General features: G+C 40.8%; 1 protein-coding gene across 1 annotated transcript in view; it reads left to right on the top strand.

Annotated features, from left to right (window-relative positions):
- The window catches only part of LIMCH1 (LIM and calponin homology domains 1), a 190,098-nt gene that overhangs the window by 156,272 nt on the left and 9,070 nt on the right, over positions 1-24,756 (top strand). Inside the window, exons 20-30 of the mRNA XM_067298104.1 lie at positions 2,163-2,384; positions 12,228-12,321; positions 13,472-13,644; positions 14,334-14,439; positions 15,668-15,742; positions 16,442-16,470; positions 17,559-17,642; positions 19,568-19,660; positions 20,666-20,770; positions 22,082-22,218; positions 23,113-23,237. Of these exons, the coding sequence (XP_067154205.1) occupies positions 2,163-2,384; positions 12,228-12,321; positions 13,472-13,644; positions 14,334-14,439; positions 15,668-15,742; positions 16,442-16,470; positions 17,559-17,642; positions 19,568-19,660; positions 20,666-20,770; positions 22,082-22,218; positions 23,113-23,237 (1,243 nt within the window). The remainder of the gene's footprint in view (positions 1-2,162; positions 2,385-12,227; positions 12,322-13,471; positions 13,645-14,333; positions 14,440-15,667; positions 15,743-16,441; positions 16,471-17,558; positions 17,643-19,567; positions 19,661-20,665; positions 20,771-22,081; positions 22,219-23,112; positions 23,238-24,756) is intronic.

Raw genomic sequence — 24,756 nt, 5'->3', positions numbered from 1 at the left:
CATTTGGTTTCCCTCCCTAATATAAATAGAGAAATGTCTTAGTCTAAACAGAGACATGAAAATGGATGGCTTGGCCTGCCAGTGTTTTTCTGGCTTTTTTTATTTTTGAGAGCTTTCATGACGTGTCTCTCTTGTAGATAATCCAGCACACAGTCCCAGAAGACTTGAGGTTCAATTCATCTGCCCACACTTGCATTTAGAAATAAACCTTATGAGTAGTTCTATGTTGAGTAGATGATGGTAGTGGAAAAAGGAAAGGAACCATTTCATATGAAAAGTAGTCAGAGCTGTTGAAAGGCTTGCAGATCCCGGCTTCTTCTCCCCTGCCTGCGAGCTGACTGTGGGAGGTGCTAGCTGCTTTCACCTCCTCGCACTTCTGCCAGAGCTGAGGGTGCCCGGTGCCTCAGAGATGACCCCTTAGTCAATCACCCTCATATAGAGAACAGATCTCTAGATGTGTGTATACAAGAAATCTACAGGAGTTGGGTTTGCTCTTAGCTTAGCGTTGATTGCATATACTAAGTTGAAGTGCTGCTCTTGAGGTATCCAATCTGTTTACTCAAGAAGTAACGTGCTGAAGATAAGTGAGTGGAGAAATAAGGAATGAGGCAGGGAAGCTGAGCAGGGAAGACTGCAAGCAACTTTGTTGTATTAAACAGTGTGTTTCTGTTTGATAGAGCAGTTCTGACACTTGTTGCATCAGTTTTCAGTAACATTTTGAAGTGAAAAGTTCCCACAGAATGGCTTACCTCAGAGCTTGTTTTTACGTGTGTTTTTTGTTTATGCAGTACCTGTGGAATAACCTGAAATGACTAATCATCATGTTCATCCCAGTTAGCTTCTCAAAGAAATCATTGATCTATGCTGTTACTCCCCCAAGGTCCACTTAATAGCAGAGAAGAGTCTGTCAGTATTTGCTCCCTCACCTTCGCATTGTTTCCCATGATGTTCCTGAGTCGAAGGATCTCTGCACAGCGTGGCAAAGCCCTCCTTTGACTCTTTTTAAAATTCGCCTCTGCTGACAAGCCTGTAACCCCCTATGTTGTAGCTAAGCAGGTGCAATATGGTATTACAGGTATCTTGTGCTCTCCCAGTCTCTCTGTTTATTCTAACTGATACCTCTTGTTGTGAATGGTTTGTAAATTCTTTGGAACAAGACATTTTTTAATGTATACCGTATCTTCTACAGACAGGCCTCCAAATTGAATGAACTCTTTATGTGCCACTTCCATTCAAAACATAGTTTTGAAGTATTGAAGTCCTGAGAAAAAAAACGTATTGGTGATACAGTTATGCTGCAAAGGAAGAAGTTGTATTTGACTTCTTAGTTGTCTAGAGCTTATCTGGTGTTTTCTTCCTTATGTAAGACCTCCTCGAGGGAATATATGCACACCAATGAGCTAGCTTGACTTAGAGGACAGAATAGTTGACCTGTTTCTACTCTCTCCTTTTCATGGAGAGTGCATAAAGTCATTTTCTGAGAAAGCAGCTATTTATTTTATCACTTCATGGAGGTGGTAGAATGCCCTATTATATTTGTTGGTTCCTTTCTGCTATGAGCAGTGAAGAAACAAATGGATGAACTCTGCTGCTCCTAACTCTTTAGAGTTCACAGGACAGTGCTTCAGAAAGCACCATCTACTGACATTGTGATGAGTTTGTGAGATTGCATAGTGGTTCATCAATGTAATTAGTCCCGGAGAGGCCTGCCTCTTGCATGAAGCAGTGCAAACCCCAGAAGTTTTAAGTCTAAATTTATCTTAAAGCTTTGTTCTCCTTTTAAAATACCCTGTTTATGTGATGTGCACAAAGAGTTGTTTGTGTGTTACTGAGAGACAGAGAGACAAAGAGAGAGAGACCAGGAAATGCAGGAAAATTCCTACCTTCTGTCTGTATTTTGTTTATGAACCCCATAGAATGAGGTTTGTGTCTATTGTGTCTGTTTGTTTTGGCCTGTTGAAATGTGTACTTGGCTCTGTCCAGCACTGATGGTGCAGATGATGTTAACGAGAACAACAAAAATAATAATAGTAGTAATAATAATAATAATAATGTGTAGTAGTAGTAGTAGTAGTAGTAATAATGTCACATTGAGTTCCTAATTTCCTAAATTCCACTGAAAGCTAATTTCTTCAGCATATTTATTTAACTGTGTTCTGCAGGTAGATGGAAAAGTCAGCATGAATGGAGAGAATGTCAATGGAGTTGAAGAGAAAGATAAAGAGTGCACAACAGTAATATTTACTCCTTCGCCAAGCAGATCTCTGAAATTTGATGGAGTGGCCAGAGGAGACAGGCCCCCGGTCGAGTTGAAGAAGGACCCCACAAGTACTGAGCTCAGTTTACAGAGGCCTGCCATTCAGAGTGTGCACAAAGAGCCAACAGTAAGAGCAACATGAACAAATCAGCCTTACTTTCTCTGCCAATTTTCTGTCTCATAATGTGTTTAATCACTAACTAATGAAACCCGAGTGGTTACATTTGCTTTATTTCAAGAGGGTGTGCCCAGAGTGGGGGAAAAAAAAACCCAAGCCCTTTATAAATTAAAGTCTTCTGCCTTTGGTCTGTGGGTAGAGAAATGGTATGGGAAGGTTCAAAAACTTTGTGCAGCCAGTGCCCGTTTTTTGGATGTCATGCGGCTGATAAGCATGCTTTAAATGTGCTGGGCCAGTGAGAAATTGAGTCTGTGTCCCAGCTATTGTGCAGACTTATTCAGCTCTTCTCCTGATGGCAGCTGATTAGATCAGCAACATAATTGGACTGTGTGAGCCATTATAATTAGTCTCAGTTTTCAAATTTCAAACAAGAGGATGTGGATATGCTGGCAGTTTTGAGCATTCAGCTTTCATTCCCTTTTCAGAAATATTAGAAAAGGGAATAAGTTATTGAAATTCTCTGGGGTCAATGTGCTTCTTAACTGCCCTATCAAAGAAACAAATTAATTTTACCTTTTCATCTTTCTCTCCCACTCCTCCCCAGAGAGAAAGGCGGAAAAAAAACTGGAGCATATCACAGCAGGAATCTAGATGCTACAAAACTGTAATAAAAGAAAGTAGATAGTAAAAATAAAACAAGAAATAAGGACTGAACTGCAAATAAAGCATGTGGAAGGAGTGCAAACAAATGGCAGGATGGGGATTTGTAGACATTTTTTACTCTGTAACAACAAAGATAGAGAATCAGACATGTGGTGAGAGCTGAAGTATGAGAATTTTTGCTTTCATCTCAGACTTCTTCTGAGCATTGGCCAGATGGATGAGAGAGGGAGCAGGCAGCTTTCTGTCGCTGGGAGTGATGGCTCATTCATGTTGAAGGGCTTGTGCCTTATCTTACTTCCCTGCTTCATGCCAGTCTTTGGCCACAGACTACCACATTATGGAGTCTGCAGCCAGCATGGGAAGCTGGGCTGTGTCATGAGCACAGATTTGGTGCAGTCAGAGGAAATGGGTGTAGAATTGAGTGAATGATTTGCAGGAAAGCAAGCAGACCTGGCAGAGCAGGGACTGCTTGGCTCCAAGGGGTAAGTCAGGTAAGCGTTGCATCTCATCTGGGAGAACTGGTAATGGAGATGTTTGGAGGATAAAGAGAAGGGCCTCAGCTTAATGTAGGTTAGAAGCACAATGGCAATCAGAAAAGTGGCTGAATAAAAGTGTTATTGTCTCCTTTTTAGGATTTCCAGATAAATACAGCTGTGGAAGTGTTAAGAGGAAACCCAACAGTAGCAGCCATTGTTACAGCTTGGGCCTGTCTGTACCAGTTTGATGCCCTCTCATCCCTTTTTACAGTTTTGAGGGTGATGTGGCTGTCCAAACCGAAATGTTTGTGTCCAGTTTCTGCATGCAGTGTCTTAGCCCTAGTGGTGATGTTGGCAGAGGAGGCTGAACAGCTTGAATTCTCAGATTCCTTGCAACTCTTACGTGTGCAGAATAGCCAGAAGGTTATTCTGGTTTGTAAACTTGAGTGTACTTAATAGTGCACTTTCTTTTAGAAAGACTAAGTGTGCACCCAAATAGTGCCATTGACAGAATCTCTTTACTCTGAGGATTTTATGTCTTTAGTTTCATGATTTGATCAATAATGTGACTGGACAGTGCAAATCATTATAATTACTCCTGGTTCTTTGGCTTCAAACAAAGGTGTTAGCATGTCAAGGGCAGAGCAAGGTGAGGAAGCTACTTTGAGGGAACCGTATATCGGGAAAGAAGTTGAATGCAGTGAGCATTGTGGGGGAAAAGAGAGGGAGACGTGCCTGTTGTTGGAAGGGAACTTGCCAGCCTAAGATAAGATTTACAGATTCTGCTCCTTCTAGGTGTTTGTTTCTGTTTACCCAGCTACTTCTCAGTTTTATTTTTCCAGGCTTCCATGCCTTAGACTAAGACATAGGCAGTAACAGCTATTGCAGGAGTGCACTAGTTCGTGCATGATAAGGGCTTAGGTGCCAGGTTACAGAGATGGGGCATGGTACTGACACTTGGCTTCTTCACTGAAATTTGGCTTGTGTGTTGGGGCACAAGTCAGCACTGCCAGGCAAGTGAATACAGGTGTGATAGGTCTGGGGCCTTACCTTCAAAATCAAATCAGGCCGTTACAGTGGATGTTCTTCACACAACCTTCTCCCTGTATCTATTTACTATTGGTATCTGAACAACTGGCAGAACGATGCCAGCCTGCATCTGCAGAGTCTGAAATAATAAACTTATCTCTGAAGATGTAATGCCTCCTTGGAAGGTTGGAAATCAAAATGTGGAAAGAAGAGCTTTCTGGGCTTGTCCTACTCCTCATAAAACACAGCCTGTTGCCGAGGAGGGCACTGAATAGCTCTGTCGCTGTCTCTTTGAGCCCTCCTGCAAGAAGAAGGGGTTTGCCTTTTGCCCTGGTGGGATGAGGCTTCCAAGCTACACATTACTGGAATCAAGAAAGCTTTTCTGAAGCCACTGCTATACCACTTCCAGCAGGGAGGGAGTAGGACTATAGCACAAGGCTGAAGTGAAAACTCTCTGGTAGCTAACTGCTATGTTGCTGCTGTGATATGAGAAGCCAGCTCAGTTGGCCACTCTTTCTCCTTGTGAGAAAGTAACTAGTGTGGCACTTTGCAAAAGAAAAGGAGTTTTGTTTTGTAGGGGCTTGTTTAAGCATGTGCTTAATTTGACCCATTCAGAGAGATTTTTGTCTGATGCTTAACCCTACTGAATTTTTAGGAGAGGATGAGAAGATGACAGAAACAGGGATAGAAAAGCAGCCAAGATGAAGAAACGGAGTTATCTGGAGTGGAAGAAATGAATGCATTTTTTTCCCCTGAGAAAACTTTTACGAATAGATGCAGTTGAGCATGTTTTCAAAGCCTTTTTTAACTTTCTTTCACTGCCTTTATTTGTACACTTTCCGTCATTGAAATAGTTTAGAGACTTGTTAGCTTTATCCTTCCCAGACTTTGAATAAGATTCAAAGGCACTAGTTCTCTGCCTGTTAAGGGATGCTGTTTCTAGCTTTTTTTTCTCTAGTTGCTCTGATGTTTGTTTTGTTTTTGTATTTTATCTGTTTAATTCCTGTCCTGATTCTCTGTTGTGAGTGTGTTTATTCCTCTCATACATATATATGTTACCTTTGGCCCTCCCATCCCCCTGTTCTAATTCTCTTCCTGTTCTTTGCGTGCCCCTTCCTCCTCCATCCTTTCTTATGGCGGCTCCCCCGCTGTTTCAATTCAGTTGTCAAATTGACTAGTCCTGTCTTCTCTCTGCCTGGCAGGCTTCCCTTTGAAGCTCTGTAGTGCTGCTCTAAATCTGGCTGGCTGGCCTCAGGCGTTGTCTGCAATGTGGGAAGATGCTGTGCAGCTGTACTTCAACAGCTCTTTTGGCCTGAATTTTGGAAAACAGCTTAGTCAAGTCGCACCACTCAAAACACTAGTATGATTTAGGTCTTGTCAGGGGTTTAGAGAGGCCTAGGGATCATTTTGTACAGGTAATACCTCAGGATCTGTTGTATTTCTGACAGAGAAAAAACCCACCTACATGAATGTAGTAATGATTGGGAGTCATTGGAAATGTATGTAAGTCCTGCCTAAATTTACTGAGAAATGAGATGCAGAAAACTGCAGCTGGTAGAAAGGATGGTAAAGAGGAATATTTTCAAGAATATATACTTTATCTGCAGTGTATATTAGAGTACTTAGGATTTGGGGGGGGGTTATGAGAAACTTACCTTTATTCAAAGTAGCTTTGAAAGTCCCTGTAATTCTGAAGGCTGACTTTGCTAGGCAGGGTGAATTTGGCCTACAAGCCAGATGAAAATCTCTCACTAGTGGTTGTGAAGTGAAGTGCTGCTAAGAGAGCCAGTAGGTAAAGTACACCTCTCTTTTTGCAGCTGGAGAGGTGGAGGCAAAGGCCAAGACCGGCATGCTCAGAATCTCCTGGTCAGTCAGGGGCAATGCTGGCAACAATGCCAGGATCTCCTTGCCCCGCTCCTATCGTTCAGCCTTTAGGTCATGCTTTCTTCCATGTGTGGTATTCGCACATTGCGAATACTGAGAGGTTGTATCCTCTAGCTCTTTGAATTAAAATTGGAAAAGTAAATGTTCTGTTTTAAAGCAGCGTTTGTACAGATTTTAGTGTAGGGAGATTAATTTGTCAGTGCGTAATATCACTTTATTTTAGCCAATCTTTGTATGACTATTTAGAAATTATTAGCTTGTTACAGCTGTAATTAAAACTCTGCTTTGATCAACTAAAAATAAATAAATCTAGACCTAAACAGCAACTTTTAAAAGGTAGAGGCAGGGATGGAGGGAAGAGATTTTGGGTTTCCTTTAATTTTTAGTTAGCCAGCTTAATTTGTCCATTTCTAGTCACTACATGCTTGGCACAAAAGAAACTTTTTCTTCTATATCCAAGTAACACTCTCCTTCATCTTCAAAAATCCTGATTGAACTGAGATTAAAGTATAAGCTTTCATGTGGTTGTGGATTCTTGGCCAAGCTACAGGAGAGTTGGGTTGAAATCCTGATTTGTACATATTTGGTAGGACAAGTCTTTGTTCTTTGATTCATTACAAGAAACACTTGTAGAGTAGTACATGTATTCCAGGTTGACAGCTTTTCCTTAAACCACACATGGGAAGATGCATGGAGAGCTAGACTATCTGGAGGTAAAAAAGTTTAGGATGAGAAGTGAAAGCAACAAAACTTCTAATTAAATAAAATGAGACCCTGTTTGGATTTGGTTATGAGCCTAAAGTCCATGTCTCTTATCTTCCAGACCCCCATGTGCTTTTTAATGCTGATGAGTGACAGGAGCTTATTCTATAGCCCAAACGAGCAATAATAACTCTAGCAAATGTCCTCTGGAATGGTTCTATGATTTGGAGAAAGGAATACTTAATATTATTTCTTGCAAAACTTTCAAGGCTTCTCTTTGAACTATGGATCCACCCTCATCTTTGGTTGTAATGTCTGACTTGATTATAGTATTATAGAACAGTGGCTAAAAGAGGCAGATGGTTTAATGTGTCAGAGCAGTGTTCAGGCTGTAGTATTGTACTGGCAAGGCACTTAGCTGTGGCAGCCAAGTCATGTCATTATTACCACTCACAACAACAGAAAATGCTAGCTTTGATTAGGATATTGTATCAAAATTTTTAATTCTTAAAGTATAACCTGGAAAATAATGGAATGTGTACAATTTCAATCGCAGCAGTTTAAAACATGTCAGGTAATTTTTACATGTGGCAAATGATACTTACTGCAACCAACTTCATTCCTGAATAATTTTGCAGTATTTTATCTGTAATTCTAACTTGGTTCTTCCAGTTTTATCTGCATTTTTCCTGGTTATAGATAGCTTCTTTTGCCATATTTTCATAGAAAATACAGTATTAATATTTCACTTGATCGTGTGTGCAAGTAGTGTTAACTAATCTACCTTTTGATTTAATTTGCATTAAGTGTTAATAAAATTCTAGTGCAACTTCCTTTGGAGTTTGGATTCTTGCAGTAGTTCACTCAGCCCAATACTGTTCTACCTCGATGTGGTTGGTGTTCAGTATTTTAGGAGTTCCTAGTTATTATATTTGCAGTATTTTACGAGGAGAAAAGGTTCAGCCACAGCAATAGGCAATGCCGCTATTTCTGAATTGTGTGGTCTTAATTAAAGAGATAACTCGATTAATATTCTAGTTAATGGGATAAAAATCCTGTCCATCACAAACTGAACATTCTATTTTCATGCCAAGCAGGCGTTTGTTAGCACTGTAAATTCAGCTGTGCATGTCTCTTTGCTAAATGGATACCTTGGTTAGGGAAGCTGAAGTTTTGCTTTGTCCTTAATCGCAATATTTAACTTCCCATTATTGCCTAAGGCTTCTAAACAGTAAAGAGGGGAAGCTCACTTTAACTCCTAGGTAACTAGATGCATGGAGTAATCTAAAAACACTACTCCATAGTAAACGACATTCTTTAGTTTTCAAGAGTTAGCCGGACAAAGTCTTCACAGCAACCAGCAACCTGGGGGCAGAGAGAACCACAGCTCCTACACAGCCACGTGTTTGCTACATCCTTTGGAAGGCTTTCTTGCCAATGGCTTTGGACAAGGAGGTGTCGCGTGATCTTTCCTCTTAAGCATCTATAACAAACCAGTCTACAGATTGGCTCTGTGGCCCTGCAGAATTGTCACCTCTTCCTCTTCCCCCATGACTGTGCATGACTATGACGAGGTGTGTAAGTGGTGCAGAAAGGTGCAAGAGTCCTTGCTCCCAAAAGGTGGTATCTGCTCTAAAACACTTGAAAAACATTATTCACCAAGTTGCTCTGTTTTCGATGTCCATGTCAAAATGCCCTCTTCTCAGATGTCTCTTAAATGTCTATATGTTCAAAAGCCTTTTCCAAATTCAGTGACAGCATGACAATTTGATTAAAAGATACTTATGAAATGTGAATGCTAGTTCTTCAGTAGAAAGGGAGGTGTATTGGTTGTAACAGTACAAGAATTGTTTTAAATATGTCATATAGTTGTAGCTCTTCCAAAAAAAAGCATGTAGATAAAATACTAGATAATATTACATTACCTGGTATTATAAATAGTTTTAGATATACTGGGAATGAGAGTTCCCCAGTGAAGCTGACTTAATTTTTTTGTAAATTACTTATTAATCAGTTTTATATTTTTAGCTTTATGTTGCTAGCATTTAATTGCTCAGCAGAGGAGGGAAGAAAAATCAAGTCTTGTGAGCAGGAACAGAACTTCTGCAGTATGTCATCTCAAAATTTAATTTTTTTGCACCAAGTAGCTCTTCTTTTATTTTTTTACTCCTCTTTGAAAGCATTTCTATAAATAGCATCTATATCTATACCTGGCTCAACCTCCATACTTGATATAAGGATTATAGACTGATCTAGTAATTACACTTATGCAGGATAGCTATGCAGTACAGCACCATGTTTAGGTTCCTGAGGTTACTCTAGAACTAGAGGTGATAAAGTTACATGAGCTCCATGCTTTCACTGTACTTTTTAAATCTTCTGAGAAGCTAACGTGGCTGTGCCCTTCCCACAACTCCAGCTGCCATTGCTACATGGCATCTTACTTCCCTGGGTGTATGTAATAGTGTTCAGCACTTTTTCTATAAGACCAAGTTTTCCATTGTTTATGGCTTTATAGCCTAAACATTTAGGTTTAAATTCAAGCTGAATTTCTTTTTTTGGAAGTTTTTCAGGTTGAACTGTTGCTTTCTGGAAGTGAAGGGTGAGTTCCATTGCTTTACCAAAACTAAAAATGATGATAATATAAATAATAATAGAAACTTAAAATCATTTCATTGGAAGGGTTATGCTTTGGAACAGTGGATGGAGTTATCAGGCAGGTGCCTTTTGCTTTTCTAGTTAAAATCTACTTTGATTTGGGCAATGAGCTCTAGAAAATAGCTCTTTGTACAAGTTTAATGGAGGTTTGCAGGTTGTAGAATCTCAGAGTAATTCAGGTTGGAGGTCTCTAGTCCAACCTCCCGCTCAAAGCGTAATCAGCCGTGAGGTCAAACCAGGCAACTCAGGGCCTGATCTAGTCAGGTCTTGAAAATCTCCAAGGATAGAGACAGCACAGCCTCTCTGGGCAGCCTGCTCCACTGCTGGACTGTCCTCATGGAGAAAAAAGTGCTTCTTTCTCCACAGAGCATGTGCAAGGCTGGTGATGAACAGAAGATTTCCAGTAGTTTCTCCCCCGGCTGCTGTCATTTCTGGAGCCAGAATTGAGGCTGAAGGAGACATTGTGCTTTAGTTGAAGTGTTTTTCTTGCTGGGACTGAGGAAGGGGGAGACATTTTCCTTTAATTGCAGTGTTTTTTTGCTGGGGCTGAGGAAGCAGGAGAAAACTCAACTGCAACACAGGCTGGCACCAAGATGGGTTTGGAGAGAAGGGAGAGGTGGTTTATACAGTGGAAAAGAGCAACAGAGAACCGCAAGGGACAAACCTACAGGACCACAGGACTTGCGGTCTGTGGAGCATTTCTCTCAAGCCTATTTTTTAGCCAGCACCTCCTCTCATGGCTCTGTCCCTCCTTGGCACATGTGACTCATGGAAGTGAGGTGTGCTTCCTGTCTTCTTGCTCTCAATATGGGGCACTCGCAGGTGGATGTGTTGGAGAGGAGGTCCTCAAACTTTCCATGCTGCCCTTTTAAAGTGTGCGTTTGACTTTGTGCAGTTGGAGACCCGGTCGCAGGCAGGAGGGGGCCATGCCCCCGTGCGTTGCCCAGAGTAGAGGGTTCTGGTGGGCAGAGGTGAAGGTGGGGTAGGAAGCACCAGGTGGTAGGGAGGAGCCTCCGACTGGGGAGGGCGGCGGGCGCCAGCCCCAAGCAGGAGCTGGGGATGACCCGCTGCCGCTTGTAGATGCTCATGAGTGCAACCTGGCGCCTGTCCCGCTGAGCGATGGTGGCACAGCTCTTGGCAGCCAGGGGCTCCTCCTGTTGTTCGCTGTGCTGCCCCTGGCTGCGTGCCCTGTACCAGTCCCTGTGATTTCCTGGCAGGGTGCATTCCCAGACACATTCCCTGCCCCGCTCTGGAGCATGTTTCCCCCCAGAAAGGAGAATACACTCCGGGACTGCTGAGCCACTGCTGACAGCAAAGCTCCCTAAAACCCCTGTGTGTCTGCAGAGATGTTAGCATCCGGCTGGCACTGCGACCAGCTCTTCCAGGTGATGGTGCTTTTGGGGTCTGACTCTGCTCTTCATGTGGCATGGGGGGACGAGCAGCCATGTAGGCCCATGTGGATCTGCCAGGATCGGGTGCAGAATTTGTGCAGGAGGCACAGGTATGAGTCCTGCCCCCAGAAAAGATGGTGGGAGCATCTGAGAGGAAATTTCATCAGACTTCCTCTTGCAGCTGTTAATCAGATGGACAGAAAAACAGTGAGTCTACAATAGACCACTTCTGAAATGTGTTACTTTTTATTTCTATTAATTATCTCTCCTTTTTTTTTTTTTTTCCCTGTTGAATGCATCAAATTCTAGGTCTTTCATGTGTTAGAAGCACTGTGCAATAGCTGATTGGTTTGCTGCAGGTTTTCTTGGTTTGCCTACTGGGAAACCTGCTGTACAGTGGAAGCTGTTAAATAAATCAGCTGAAGTGCTACTGGTTTTTGATGATGTGGGTTTAGCTCTGCAACAGGCTTGTCCTGGGTCAGGAAGCTGTCTTCACAAGTGAGCTTGATATGGTCTTACCATATTTTTTCAGTCCTTTCTTAATAATGTTTCAAGTATTCATTACCTTTGATGGGAACTCTGGCTTTTTCCTTCAGATAACAGATTGTTTAGGCAACCATGGAATAAAGGAAGTCTTTAATTATTTTGTCACTTTTAAAACCTTAGAAGGTGCTGTGTATTCACTAATACATAAGTTGTTATGTTATTCTGGAAGAGAGAACTAGGGGTGAAATGTATGCCTATCTTCAGCTAACACAATTCAAGATATCCTACTGTTTTTGAAAACTTGCATGGGCTATTCCAAAACAACTGTGTAATAGGTGTTGATGAACCTTTAGGAAAGGACATTAAAGCCCGGTGACTCCACACCAGAGTAGCACATACTGCTTATGAGTTTACTTCCCAGCGCTCTGCTCCCTACTGAGCTCAATCAAATACATTTTGGTTCAAATACATTACAAAGAAGCAGCAAGCACTGCCTTAAGGAATTAATACATACTTTTATTTCCACTGTAGTCGTTGTGTTTCAAGCACGTTATTCTCTGCAGGCCTCTTCAGCAGAAGAAGATACACCAGCCGGCCAACAGGTTGGGGCCAGTCCTGGAAGTGCAGGACCTGTGAGCCTGGCGTGCACTTCCCCGGGTGAGTTGCTGCTGGACAGGGCTTGCCCTTGCCCTTGCCCTCGCCCTCGCCCACCAGCGGGCTGGGGTTTAGGGCCGCCCTGCAGAAGGAACTCGTTAAGTGCATCCGCAGCGGCACCAAGAGGGTTTGTTGGGAAATGCAGAGTGTGTCAAAAATGACAAGCTTGCCTGTGCATTGCTCTGGATACGCGTTGTCTGCTTTGTTGTTTGTGTGCGTGAATAGCTGCTGCTATAGTGCGCTGTAAGCAGAAAGCAATCAGGGCAGAAACAATCAGTCACTAATAGCTTGTGTTTGGCACATTTTTTTCAAGACGCTAAAGAATGAGGTATTTCAGTCCTCCTCCTAGGGGCTTGCAGTTGGGAGTGAATTAAATCAACGGTATTGTGCGCACTCTTGATTTTCCACTTCAAAGGCTTTATGCATGAATCCTAATCAGGAGAAAGCAATTTGCTTGTAAAATTGTCCTTCTCTATTACATTTGAGGCTAGTTTCCCTAGTAGCAGTGTCTCTAAAACATTGCCCTTCAACATGCATTTAATCTACTGCCTAGTATCATACTAAGTTCTTGTTCTTTTTTTTTTGTTATAATTTTTTTTAAATGGGCCTATCATAGTTTATTGTGGTATGGGTATGTAAAAGGTAAAATTTGAAGCAGATATTTACATGAAATCTCTGCCTGTAATTGGTATATAAATATATTGCTCCACTCATCAAGCATGAAGTTACTTAAACAATTGAGCTTTGTCATCAAATATTTAATATAGTACCATCACCCCATGAGTAGAAGCACATCCAGCCTTTACTTGGGGTGCTGCAAGTCTCTAAAGCACATAGACTGTTATCAAGGACTCATCAGCTGACTTAAATACTTTGGTGGCTCACAGATGGAAACAGGCCAGCCTTTCAGGTAGATAAATCATCGTATAGCAGCATGGAGGTTAACAATCTTGAATTGCACCTGACAAGTAATATAGAAGTCTTGGCTTCTCTGAGATTAAGTTTGCCTGTGTTGAAAGATTATTTTTAAAAACATCTAGTTCATGGGCTTATGGTATATCCAGTAAGAAATTAGACTATAAGAAATAGGACTACATTTTATTTGAAAAAATATCTTAACTTTGCAGCTTTGTCTCTTGTATGTGTGGATTAGTTTCAGATCAAAAGCAATTCAAGTCAACTGCAGATTGTGCCAGCCCTATTGTGACCAGCTTAGAGTTACCTGCTAGCCCTGTCCCTTTGGAGGAAGCTGCTTCCAGTGAGAAAGATGTGAAGAAACCTGAAAAGGAACAGCAGAAGGAAGCACAGCTCCCTGCTACGCAGGAGGTGCGTCAGGGCAAGAAGGAGAGGGAGTGGAAAGCAAAACAAAACAGAGGAAGAAAGGGCTCGCAGTCAAATGTTTATTGTGCAGACAACTGGTTGGTGTTTTGCTCTATGTAATGTCACATCAGGGGTTCATTCAAAGCAGCCTGCCAGTGAATGACCCCACAGGGTGGTTTCTGTGCAGAATCCTCTTGTTATTGGAGAGTTTCCCTGCAAAAGGGACCCCCAGGGTCTGCTTGTAGCATCCAAATATGGAAACTGGTAGGAGCAGAAAAGAGACCTTAACCTGCGAACTCATGTCCCTCCAAATGTTGGGAGAGCAGAGTATCAAGAAAGCGTAAACAGAGGAACCTGCACTTTTAGTCATCTTGAAATGCTGGGTAAGGGCAGGTGGTGGCAGAGCTAACAACTAACCAGCCATGACAATACTGCTCTGCAGTTACATTAGGATTTTGGCCCTGGGTTACTATTGGCTTTGGTGTGCAGGACAGTGTGAATATTTCAGACAACAAACAACTAGCAGTTTTTTCCAGGACTTCAATATTGCAACTCCATATTATAATTCTGGAGATAGATGCTTATTAATCATTGATAATGCCGATTCAGAAAATAAGTAGAAAGAGTTTAAGCTGGCCTTTGATTGTGCTTGCTGATCTTTGTATGGTGTTGTCTGTTCCCAAATGTCCAAACAGGTAATGAAACCAAAAGCCCTGGAACCAGAGGGGAGTGTAGTATTCCCATTTTTAAAGAAATTACCCGAGACCAGTCAAGTTACTCTGCAGAATTCTGATCTGCAAGGTGAGCAAAAAGAGAGTGTGGGAGCTGTGGAGACCCCAGCTGAACAGTAATTGAGTACTTACAGGTCGTATTCACAGGAAATCACCTAATCAATGACTCAAAGGTTTTTGCAGATATTTAGTGTCCAGTTGCATCTGACTGATAGTGGTAGTGTGTCTTCTGTGATGGAAGAAAACTCTTCTTGTTGTTCCTCATAAACACGACAGCAGAATTGTGACTCAAAGGAGGCAGACAAGGAGGGGCGCTATCTTGTACATGCCTGGCTCAGCATCAAAAAGTGTATTATATCAATGAGCGTTATAATTTATTAGTACCGCTGCCTGGTGAAAGTGGCTGGGCAATTGGTTTTATCTGTTAATAAAAACTTCTGGAGATAAATTCTACATGCAACTATTCATGCATAGCTCCCTTTTATAGATAACTATGCATATATGGCTACATCTCTCAATTTGACCCATGTACGTCAAAACTTCTTGTAAAAATGAATATTCTTTTACCCTTGTGACAAAGTTTTGTTTAAGATGGATAATGTGTAGTAGTTTTATTTTGTATAGATTTTAGAGATGTATATATGTAGGTATTTTTAAAAAAAAAGAGAGAGAAATTATCTGAAGTTTTGTTCCTCCGAGAGCTTGTTCGGTTGTTAGCTTGTGTATTGCTAATATAATGATTTTCCCAGTGTTTTCAGAATCGATACTACTAAAGGTGATCCCTGTGAAAAACAAAACTATCTGAAAAGGAATAGAAGTCTCACTTGCTTTAAGCGGGGAGATACTTTGCACACAAGCAACTGTTTTGTGTTAAGTGCAAATCAATCCAAACTTCAAGTAATAGATGGCAGGCACTTCTTGTATTTTCTGAGTGATGCTAAAACACTTGGCCGCTCTCTAGTCTTGACAGCATGTAAAGGGTCACAGAATCCCCAAAACGTGCATCTCCAAGAGAAATGCAATGTGAGCAGCATACAAAGACAGGAAGGGGTGGCTGTCCTTAATTAGACCTTGGCATGCCAGAGCCCTCCTATAAGATTAGATGGTATGTTACAGCAGCAGCTTTTAAATACGGGCAGGCCTCGTGACCTGGAAACTAGCTCTGCTCAGCCACTTTTTACAAAGCGCTTGTCGTGCCCATCCCCAGCACGGCGGGGCTGGCCGGCGGCAGGCGGCGCGCGGCCTCCTGACAGCGGCGTGTTTCTTGTCTCGTGTGTGTGTGTGTGCCGTCCCTGCAGAGCCGCCCCGCGGGGCCGCGCTGCCGCTGCGCCTGCGGACCTGCTGGCGCCGCTCGCAGTTTTTCTCGCAGCCAGGTAACGGAGGCGCTCGACCCGCTTCGCCCCTCGCGCTGCCCCCAGGAGTAGGTGCCGTCAGATGCGGGAGCGGGGCTGGCGCTCAGGGGCACTTGTGCTACCTCTTGCTGTCCTAGAGAGTGTCTATTCCTGCTGCACAGTTGACAAGAGCTGTTGGGCCACGCGTTGTTGTAACGCTCTGGTTTCAGGCACCCAAACAAAATCATTTGCCTATAAATACCTTTTCCTCAATTTCTTACAATCAGCTTAATTCAAAGACATTTGAATAGAAAATGGCAACGGTTCTCTTCGTAACTGTAGTGCAGTCCTGTCCTGCCTTTGCTCTGCTTTTTCCTTCCCTGCACTGAATCATGAAGGAAAAAGTAAATCAAACTGGGTAACGCTCAGCGTTCAAACACCGCTAGTGTCTACGGCCAGAAGTAGATCGCATTAGCTAGTGGTAGAGTAGAACCTGATGTTAGTTGATCTTGTGCTCCTCTATACCCAGATCAAAAGTACTTTTGCTGGTGAAGGGTGTAATCTATTTTTCTGGTTTATTTGCTTGCAATTTGTCGTTGCATTTGGTTGTGGGAGCAAATACAAAACTAACATGACGCTTTTTTTATAGAGATACAATTTAGCTTTAATTGCAGGCTAAGCACATTTTGCTGTTTTGCTATATTAATTTTAGTTTTTTTCTTTTTCTGTTCTCTTTAATAGCTGATTCTGATAGTGGTGACAAATCAAATGTGAGTAACTTTTTTGCATTATTGTTTGGTTTAGAGATATGTGTTGTAGCAAAAGTGAAATTTGTATACAAAATCTCTTGCAACATCCCCAAAATAGAATGCGGAATTTTGTCTCATAAAAATGAGAGAGCAAAAAATACAATCCAAACTGATTTTGGAAAAATGATTATGGAGAAAATTCCTTCCCCCGTTAGACATGGTGTGAATCTGGAATTTGTGCCTTCATCCCTTACCCAGAGGGAATACTAGCTATACAGTACCGGGTTGTGAGAATGCTAGCAGTACAGCACTGGGTTGTGGGAATCACTTTATTCTAGAGCTTCAAAATCTTGAAATAATTTGCAACCCTGAGTTATCCCTTCTACTTTATGTGCATAGAAATTAGAAAAGATCACAATTTTACTGCTTCCCAGGAAGGGTAATCACGAGTGCTAGATTAAAGTCCAAGTATTTTATATGGGGCTAGCCATATAAAAATAGACAGAATGTCTTCTTATCTGACTCTAATATGACCCTTAGTGGAAATGAATATGGCATCAAGTGTCTAAAATTGCCCTTGATTCTGAAGGATGTCACGTAATGGGATCCTGATCTAATTGAGGCCTGGGATGTTATTATGTTCTGGGTAAAATAAAAATAAAAATTAAAAATAAAGGCTATAAGATATGCTGGCAGACATGAGATGAAAGGATACATTTTATGATCATAAGTTACTTTGCACGGTGCACAGAAAATTATACAGAAGAAAAATAATGCTTTTCTTTAAATTCGGGTACCCGCAGGTAACTCCGTTCAGTGCTGCTTAGAGTTTTCTTTCAGATACTCTGTTTTTTCCCTCCAGTTGAAGCTTCCCAAGCCCCTCTCTGCAAACCAAATGATTTTTTTTTTCTCATCCAGATACCTGTGGGCAATCCCAAGTGTCAGTAAAACTAAGAATATTGTCTGCTAACCAAGAGAACCATTACCTAGTTTTGAATTCCCCATTTTAACATTGCCATTAGGGGTAGGCTAGATCAAGTGCAGCTTTCTGTGGTAGCCTTGTGAAGTACAGTGTTCAAGTCTAATAGCTTCATTTTACTTCACACAAGCGTTTCAATTTCTGGTCCTGGGATCCAGAAGAAGAGCGAAAGCGACAGGAAAGGTGGCAACATGAGCAAGAGCGCTTGCTTCAGGTAAGGAAGCACCTATATTTCTTCCACCTTGTGGCTTAGTTGTTTTCCAGTTGAATTGTCACTTTAGACAAAAGTTGAGCATTTTGGGTCAGTTTAATTTTTTTCATTTACTCTCCTTCAAACTCCAGTGTTTCATCTGAATTGAATAAATTGCTTGACAAGAAGATTTTTCTCCCAAGGAAAATGATGATTTGCTGAAGCTGAAACTTTTCTGGAATGATTTTTGCTGTTAAAAACAAGACAGGGAAATCTATCCTGACTGAGCCAGGAGCTTTGGAAAGTCACTAGTGATAGGGAAAAGCAGACAAGTTCTGCACTTTTTGTGCCTTGAACTAAGAGCTTTCAGATGGGTCTTCCGCATCCTCTGTGGATGCTTTAGCAGATTCTGCGGCAGATGAATAAGAATATGAGCATATGTACACATTCCCTGTGGTTTGGGCCCTCTATTTCTCCCTTTCCCATCACCTCCTAGAAAGACTGAAAGGACTTATGCACTCCAATGGGGAGCTAAACCAAAGGTTAGTACTCAGCTGTATTTCAAGTATGTTGAGCATAAGCTGTGAGACTTAGTTGTTTTGATTCTCTTTCTTGAGACTAATATTTTGCTGACCATGACCCCTATGGAACTCTTTAAAAATGATGATCTTACTAGATTTTCATAGACTTCCACTTTGTTCACATTGTCTTCTTAGAGAACATCAAGCTAAATTTGTGCATGAATGTTTTTTTTTTGAGGTGAGGGGACCCAAAACAACCGCTGATTTTACCTAGTGGTAGAGTAAGCTGTAAAAGGTCTGTTTTTCTGTCTTGATTGGGAGAACTGCAATGGCCCTAAGAACATGAACTTCCCTCTGTCAGTCAGCAGTATCTTTTGACAATATGGTTACCTATGAATAGTCCCAAAGAAGTCGTATCTTTCCTCCATGTAACAGAAGAAGAGCAAAAAACTATGCAAGGATGGAGAATAATAAAATGTTGTCTTTTCATCTTTTAAGAATGACTTGTGTATCTGTCTGTACTCCTTTCTTGAGTTCATTGCTTTTTACCAAGAATGTTTCCTTTTAATTGTTTCCTTTTAAAATGATGTAAAATTCTCATCATAATTTTTCTGGCATATGTTCTCTTAATAGTAAATGCATTTCTAATGGATTAGGCAGATGCTTCTCAATTTTCTCTTTTAACTTCTTTGCGTAGTAACTTGGACAGGAGCTGGAAGTGATGTAAAAGGGATAGGGAAGTCGCTCTACTTCCCCATATTCAAACCAGTTCTATCAAACATTTTCAAAGATCTCTTTGAGATAATTTTTCATGCAAATCTGTGTAGAACCAATTTTCAAGAAAGAATCCCGTCAAGGAGAAAAAATGAATTGCTTAGCTAATCATGAGCTTATCCTCTTCAAGCCTTTACACACTGTTTATTTATCTTTTAAACTTGCACAGCTATTCATCGTTCATTAAATTGTACTGACATCTCTTTCAAATTAGTGCCAAAAGCAGTATCTACAAAACCATTTAAATTTATGTGCTACTACACTGAAATGATTAATGTAAAATCCATGCTTAAGTGTATTGGGGTGTGTGATAGCTTTTTAGAACTCTTAATGCTATATGATAAGTAATAAATTATTGAAACTGTTTAGAATAAATTTTCTTTCACACCAAGCATTTAAAAATTTCTTCTAACAAATTAAACTTCTAGTATGTTAAAAGTTTTATGTGATTTGAAAGTGTTACATACAGGTGCAGAAGACAAGGGGAAGGAGGAAGAAAAGAAGCTTTTTAGATACCCAGAAATGTTTCAGATGTTTGTATTTCATCCCTGTTTCTGATTAATCCATTTGTAGCAAGTTCATTTTCACATATTACAAATTTTGCTCCTCTGATACAGAGTTTTCTGAATTGATCTGTATTTATGTCTTCTCCAGGAGAAGTACCAGAGGGAGCAGGACAGGCTGAAAGAGGAATGGGAAAAGGCACAAAAAGAAGTGGAAGAAGAGGAACGTAGATACTACGAGGAGGTATAATGCTCAAAGGAGATTGTCTAGTGAATTCTTTTTTAAGTTTAAATGCACCCACTTACTGTAAAGAAAAAGAAAACCCAAATCTGAACTGATTATTGAAAAGGATGAAATCTCAATAGGATTTTTTCCCTTAAATACCGCCATAAGAATTGAGGAAAAATATTTAAATATTTAGACAGGGATCCTCAGAATCTCTGCACAGATGGAGGTGCTGATTGCTGTACAGATTTGGGTAAGTCATCAGGATTGCCTCTGGGCATACTCAGAGTTCCCCATCGGGTGAGAGCCTCCTGTGTTCCTGCACACAGCTGTGTGTACCTGCAAGTGACTGAATGTGGTGAAACTCAGGAAGAAACTGTTGTCTGCCTTGGCTTGATCATGTAGATATTTTTAGACTAGTCTCATTTTCACACAAAATTTCACCAGAAATGTTCAAAGTTTGCAATTGTGGTCTATTAGCATATATAGGAAATACTGTCTTTTTTCTGTCACATATGGGACATCATGGCAGAAAACTGGAAAATGTTAATGTTTTTGATTTGACTGGTTGTACATCATGCAAATTGACATTTTATCATCTGTGTTTAGGGGCCATACTTGTGATCTTAACGAGAAATAGCTTATTTCAACTTGTGGAGTTTCTCATGTACCAGGTGTAATTTCATATTTTTATACGAAATTTTTTAAACTTGTATTATGAGAAACAGTGATGCCATCCCAACTGGAATATTCTTTCCAGTTGTGGACATTCCATCTCAAAGATAATCGTAGTGAAAGGAAAAACAGTTGGAAGCAGTGAATGCAAAAGCTTGAAGCAAATTAAAAACTGAAGTGATTCTTTTTCCAGAAGACAAAGCTATTACCATGATCCTTGGTACCACAACTCCTTTCCTAGCCATGTGGATATGAACATGTAGCCAAACTTTGTGCTTCTACTTTTTAAGTTCATAGTTGACATTCTGTATTTTTAACACCCTGCTCTCTCCTTATCCTCTTTTTTAGGAGCGTAAGATAATTGAAGATACAGTGGTTCCATTCATTGTTTCTTCAAACTCTGCTGAACTCCTCTCCTCCTCTTCCTCTGCCACTGAAGGAAGCAAGACAGTGGTGAGTTTCTTGTGGAGCAGTAAAGCAATAAGGCAATAAAGACAAACCCATCTTCAGTGTAGAGTTAGATTCTTCCCTAAAGGCCAACAAAATCTGGGAACAGTAAAAGTATTTCTTGAATCCCTTACATCTTTTACTGGGGATACCTCAGAGCACTGTAGCTTGTATATTTTTACAACTGAACAGCCAAACTCTCAAGCAAACTGTCACCATCCCACTTTGGACTAGAGCAGAGGGTGATACTTGCCTTATATCTCCTTCTTTTCTTTGACTGGTACTGTGAAAAGACAGTCACCTGTTTCTGTTTGCTTTAGCCACTTCCTGAAAGACAACAAAAACTGAATTGACTTCCCTGCATCCAAAATCATGAGTTTAAGTCAGTGCATCAAGCATATCTGAGATGAAACTGAATTCTGCCTCCTCACTCTTCCTCCTTTTCTCTCCTGCCTTCTCTCCTACAAAGCAGCAAAATAAATAGAGGAATGTTGACTCTGTGATTCTCTTTTGGCTTATGCTGCACAAAATGTTTAACTTGATGCATCTAGCATCTAATTAAATCAATTATTTGCCAGAGATCGGAGAATGACACCCCAGGTGAGATCAGTGGAATAAATGTGGGATTCCCAGACTTAATTTTCTCCTGCCCTAGGCACCCCCACCCAAAATGTCATCTGCCTTTTCCCATTCATCTGCAAGACCAGAAATCCTGTATCATCTGTTTCTCCTCTCACCCCTCCTACTGCCTCTTATCACTCATCACCGTACAGGCACCTCAGCCGTAGCCCTTTTTCTACAAGGCTGTTTAGTGGTAACTTCCTGGGTGGAGTTGCTTACCCCAGGTTCAGGGCAATGCCTACGTCCAGTTTATGAAAGGATCTCATGCTGTGGCTTATGTAAGCTCCTCCACTCAGGTGGGACCCACTCTAGCACAGTTTTGGAAGTAGTGTTGTTGTTCCCATTTGGGAGTTCCCAGAGCACATAATACCCTGTCCCCAGTCTACTGTCTGCAAAATGAATGACATTGCTTGTGGCAACGGGCTGAGATCCCTCACAAAGAAGTCTCCCTAAGGCCTATGGGAGAGTATTTAATCTCTCAAAGTCATTCAAAGATTTCTACCAAACATATGTAGTGGGAAGTTTTATTTTGTCATCCTGCACTGACTCATAATTGGTCAACGTAACATAAGATGTTCTTTTTAATCATAAGGTATGTCAACACAATGCATCTGGGGGCAGCCTATGCTTTTCTCATGCATGTGCTGATGCTGAGTTCAAGAGAAGCTCCTTGTTCCCACCCTTGCTGTCTTCTAGAACACAGCTGATTCCAACAACTCTCCAGAGGAGGGCAAACAACAAGAAGTTACAAGGCAGAAAAAATTGCTTTTGGAGCAGGACAGTATGCCATTTCTGAAAAGCAAAGAAAATGAACTCCAGCAAGAAAAGAATAGGTATGGATCAAGCCTAAGCATTTCTCCGCCGTGTGTAGCTTTGTGTTCTGCAGAGTTGTGGGAGTCACATCTGCCCTTGACTGATGCTGGAGCATCAGCATCTGACCATGAGGTTGTGATACCCATTCTGCATCACAAGGTGATAATTTCAGCAGTACCACAGCTAATGGAGGAGGATATAAAATACAATTTAAGTTAGTCTTCTCATTTCCTTGGCATGGTTGTAGGTGTAATATATATTCACTTGCAGCAGGCAAAGGCAGTGCTAGTTTGTGTATCAGAGGACATGCCTTTTAAGCATGTGGGTTTGCTGAGAGGCTGTTATATAAACCCGATCAGAATTAGATCCTATACATTAGATAGCTTGGACATTTCTATATGGCCCTGTATTTTGTTTTTTATACCAGTTTCCCAAACCTTTTAGTTGAATAAATGAGCAGGAGCTATTTTCATGCGGAGTTAGGATCTTTGTGAAGTTACCTAGTTATCTTGAGAGCTCCATACCCAAACTTGCCAGATGGTCTTCAAAGCCCTGGTCTTTGCCAAACTGGTAATCACAGCTTTCACAAAGAGAAGAAACATCTGATGAGGCCAAATACTATATAGAAAACACTGAAAGAAGCTATTTCTATGTCAAAGAAGCTGTTTTCCACAAATCCAGAATGATCTTTAGTGCTTGCACATAGCAGTGCGTGAATGAAGCAGGAATACTTGGCAAGTTCAGAAACAAATTTGTTATTTCTTTGCTGTTATCCACATTGGTTTAGCATTGCGATGCACTTAAAAAAAATTGTTCCACATAATAGACTTCTATTCAAAAATGTGATTTTGATGTTATACTCCAGTGGAAATTTTTCCTGGGTTTATTTATACAATGTGACTTACTCTTATCAGCAGTGTAAATAAAGTGCTCTCAGGACATCCAGAGACAGGTATCTTGAAAGGAAGTGAACAGGCGCACCAGATGTCTGTGCCGGAACACAACTCATCTGCCAGGCTCAGTCTACCATTAACTCAGGGTAAGAGTCAAAATTCTTTATACAGATGTATTATTTTTCCCTACAGAAATCTTGCAGGTATTTAGTGGCTGCTTGGAAACTCAATTTTGGAAATTAACAGTAGGCTTATTGCGTCAAAATGTGAATGTCTCATATGCTAAGTTTATTTTCTGTTAGAAAAGATAAATATGTTCAGCTGAAATTTAAGCCCTTCTTCTTTGAATCAAAGATGAGTTTTTCAGCTGTAGTTAGAAGTCTTGTTAATAAGCCTGTATGTTCATGGTAATAAGTAAAAAGTTTTCTTCTCTCTGTTATGTAATCTTATATATGTGTATATATATATATGCATATTTGTGCACATATACATATATGATGTATCTTGATACAGAGAGCATATTTGCAAAACTTATTTCATTTCTGATAACTAATTAGATTCATTAACTACATTTCTGTGTATAAAAACCTCTACTTGTGATGTGTAACCATTTTAAATTAAGCCTAAAGAAACACCTGTCTCAATTTTGCCCTTAGAAATGCCTGACAGCATTTAAGATTAATAGATTGTTTTAAGCTCTCATAAATATTGCTGTTCTTTGAATGTAGGCATGTCCCCAAAGCATTGTTTTCAGGAAGAGTCATCCTAAATAAAAGGGAAATTCACTAATTTAGTATTGTTATCTAATGCAAGTGAAAAGTGCAGGGTAGTTAAGTAAGACTGAAGGTAAGGAGCAAATATTGATTTTGAAATTGAGTTTTAGATCTTTATTTTCAGTCTAGCATAAAAATTGATGATTCTAAAAAAATGAGACCAGTCTATGAACAGAAAAGGTTTCAGTATTATGACTTGCTCCAAATGCAAACTCAGTTTATTAAACTTAGCTGTTTTGTTTACCCTGTCACAATTTTATTGTACCTTTAGTGCTTTGATTAAAGGTTGCTCAAATAAAGAAAGCAAAAGATATTGTGCAGCAATCCATGCTCGTGGATTTATAGTGGTGATTAAGCAAACTTCAAAGATTTGACAGTTTTAACTTCCTCTGTTAATCGGGCTTTTTTCTAGGTTCTCTTCAGCAACTTGCTCCCTTATCAGTACTCTGACTGCTTCTTTCTTGTCCCTTGATGCCTCTCATCCCTGCTCTCTCCTTATGTCCTGAAATAGTCAGGAATAGTGAGGGTTTTTTTTGTCTTGATGACATCTAAAATAGGTAACATGCCTTTGATAGGCCTGCTAGAACTTTTCTTCTCCTCTAACCCACCTGGCTGGTGCATTGAAGGGTAAGGCCCTCCCCAGGCAGCGAGTCACAAGATTTGTCTGCCAGGATGCTCGTAGCTCTCCCCTGTCTGTCTCGGAGATGGGGTGGCCTGGTTGCCTGGGTGTCACAGTTGGTCGCATGTTGCTGAGAGGTCGTTACTGTCCCTGAGCTTTATGCATTCATGTGAAACATAAAAGGAAATTACAAGAGAAGACGACTGTTTATTAATAGGCTTATGGAGAACACTGACTATATTTCCTTTCTATTAAGTCTTGAGAAGGTTGGAT

The sequence above is a fragment of the Apteryx mantelli genome, chromosome 5 (assembly GCF_036417845.1).
Source record: "Apteryx mantelli isolate bAptMan1 chromosome 5, bAptMan1.hap1, whole genome shotgun sequence".
In the NCBI taxonomy this organism is placed as follows: domain Eukaryota; kingdom Metazoa; phylum Chordata; class Aves; order Apterygiformes; family Apterygidae; genus Apteryx; species Apteryx mantelli.
Note: the sequence above shows the minus strand (reverse complement) of the source record. Positions and strands in the feature narration are given on the sequence as shown.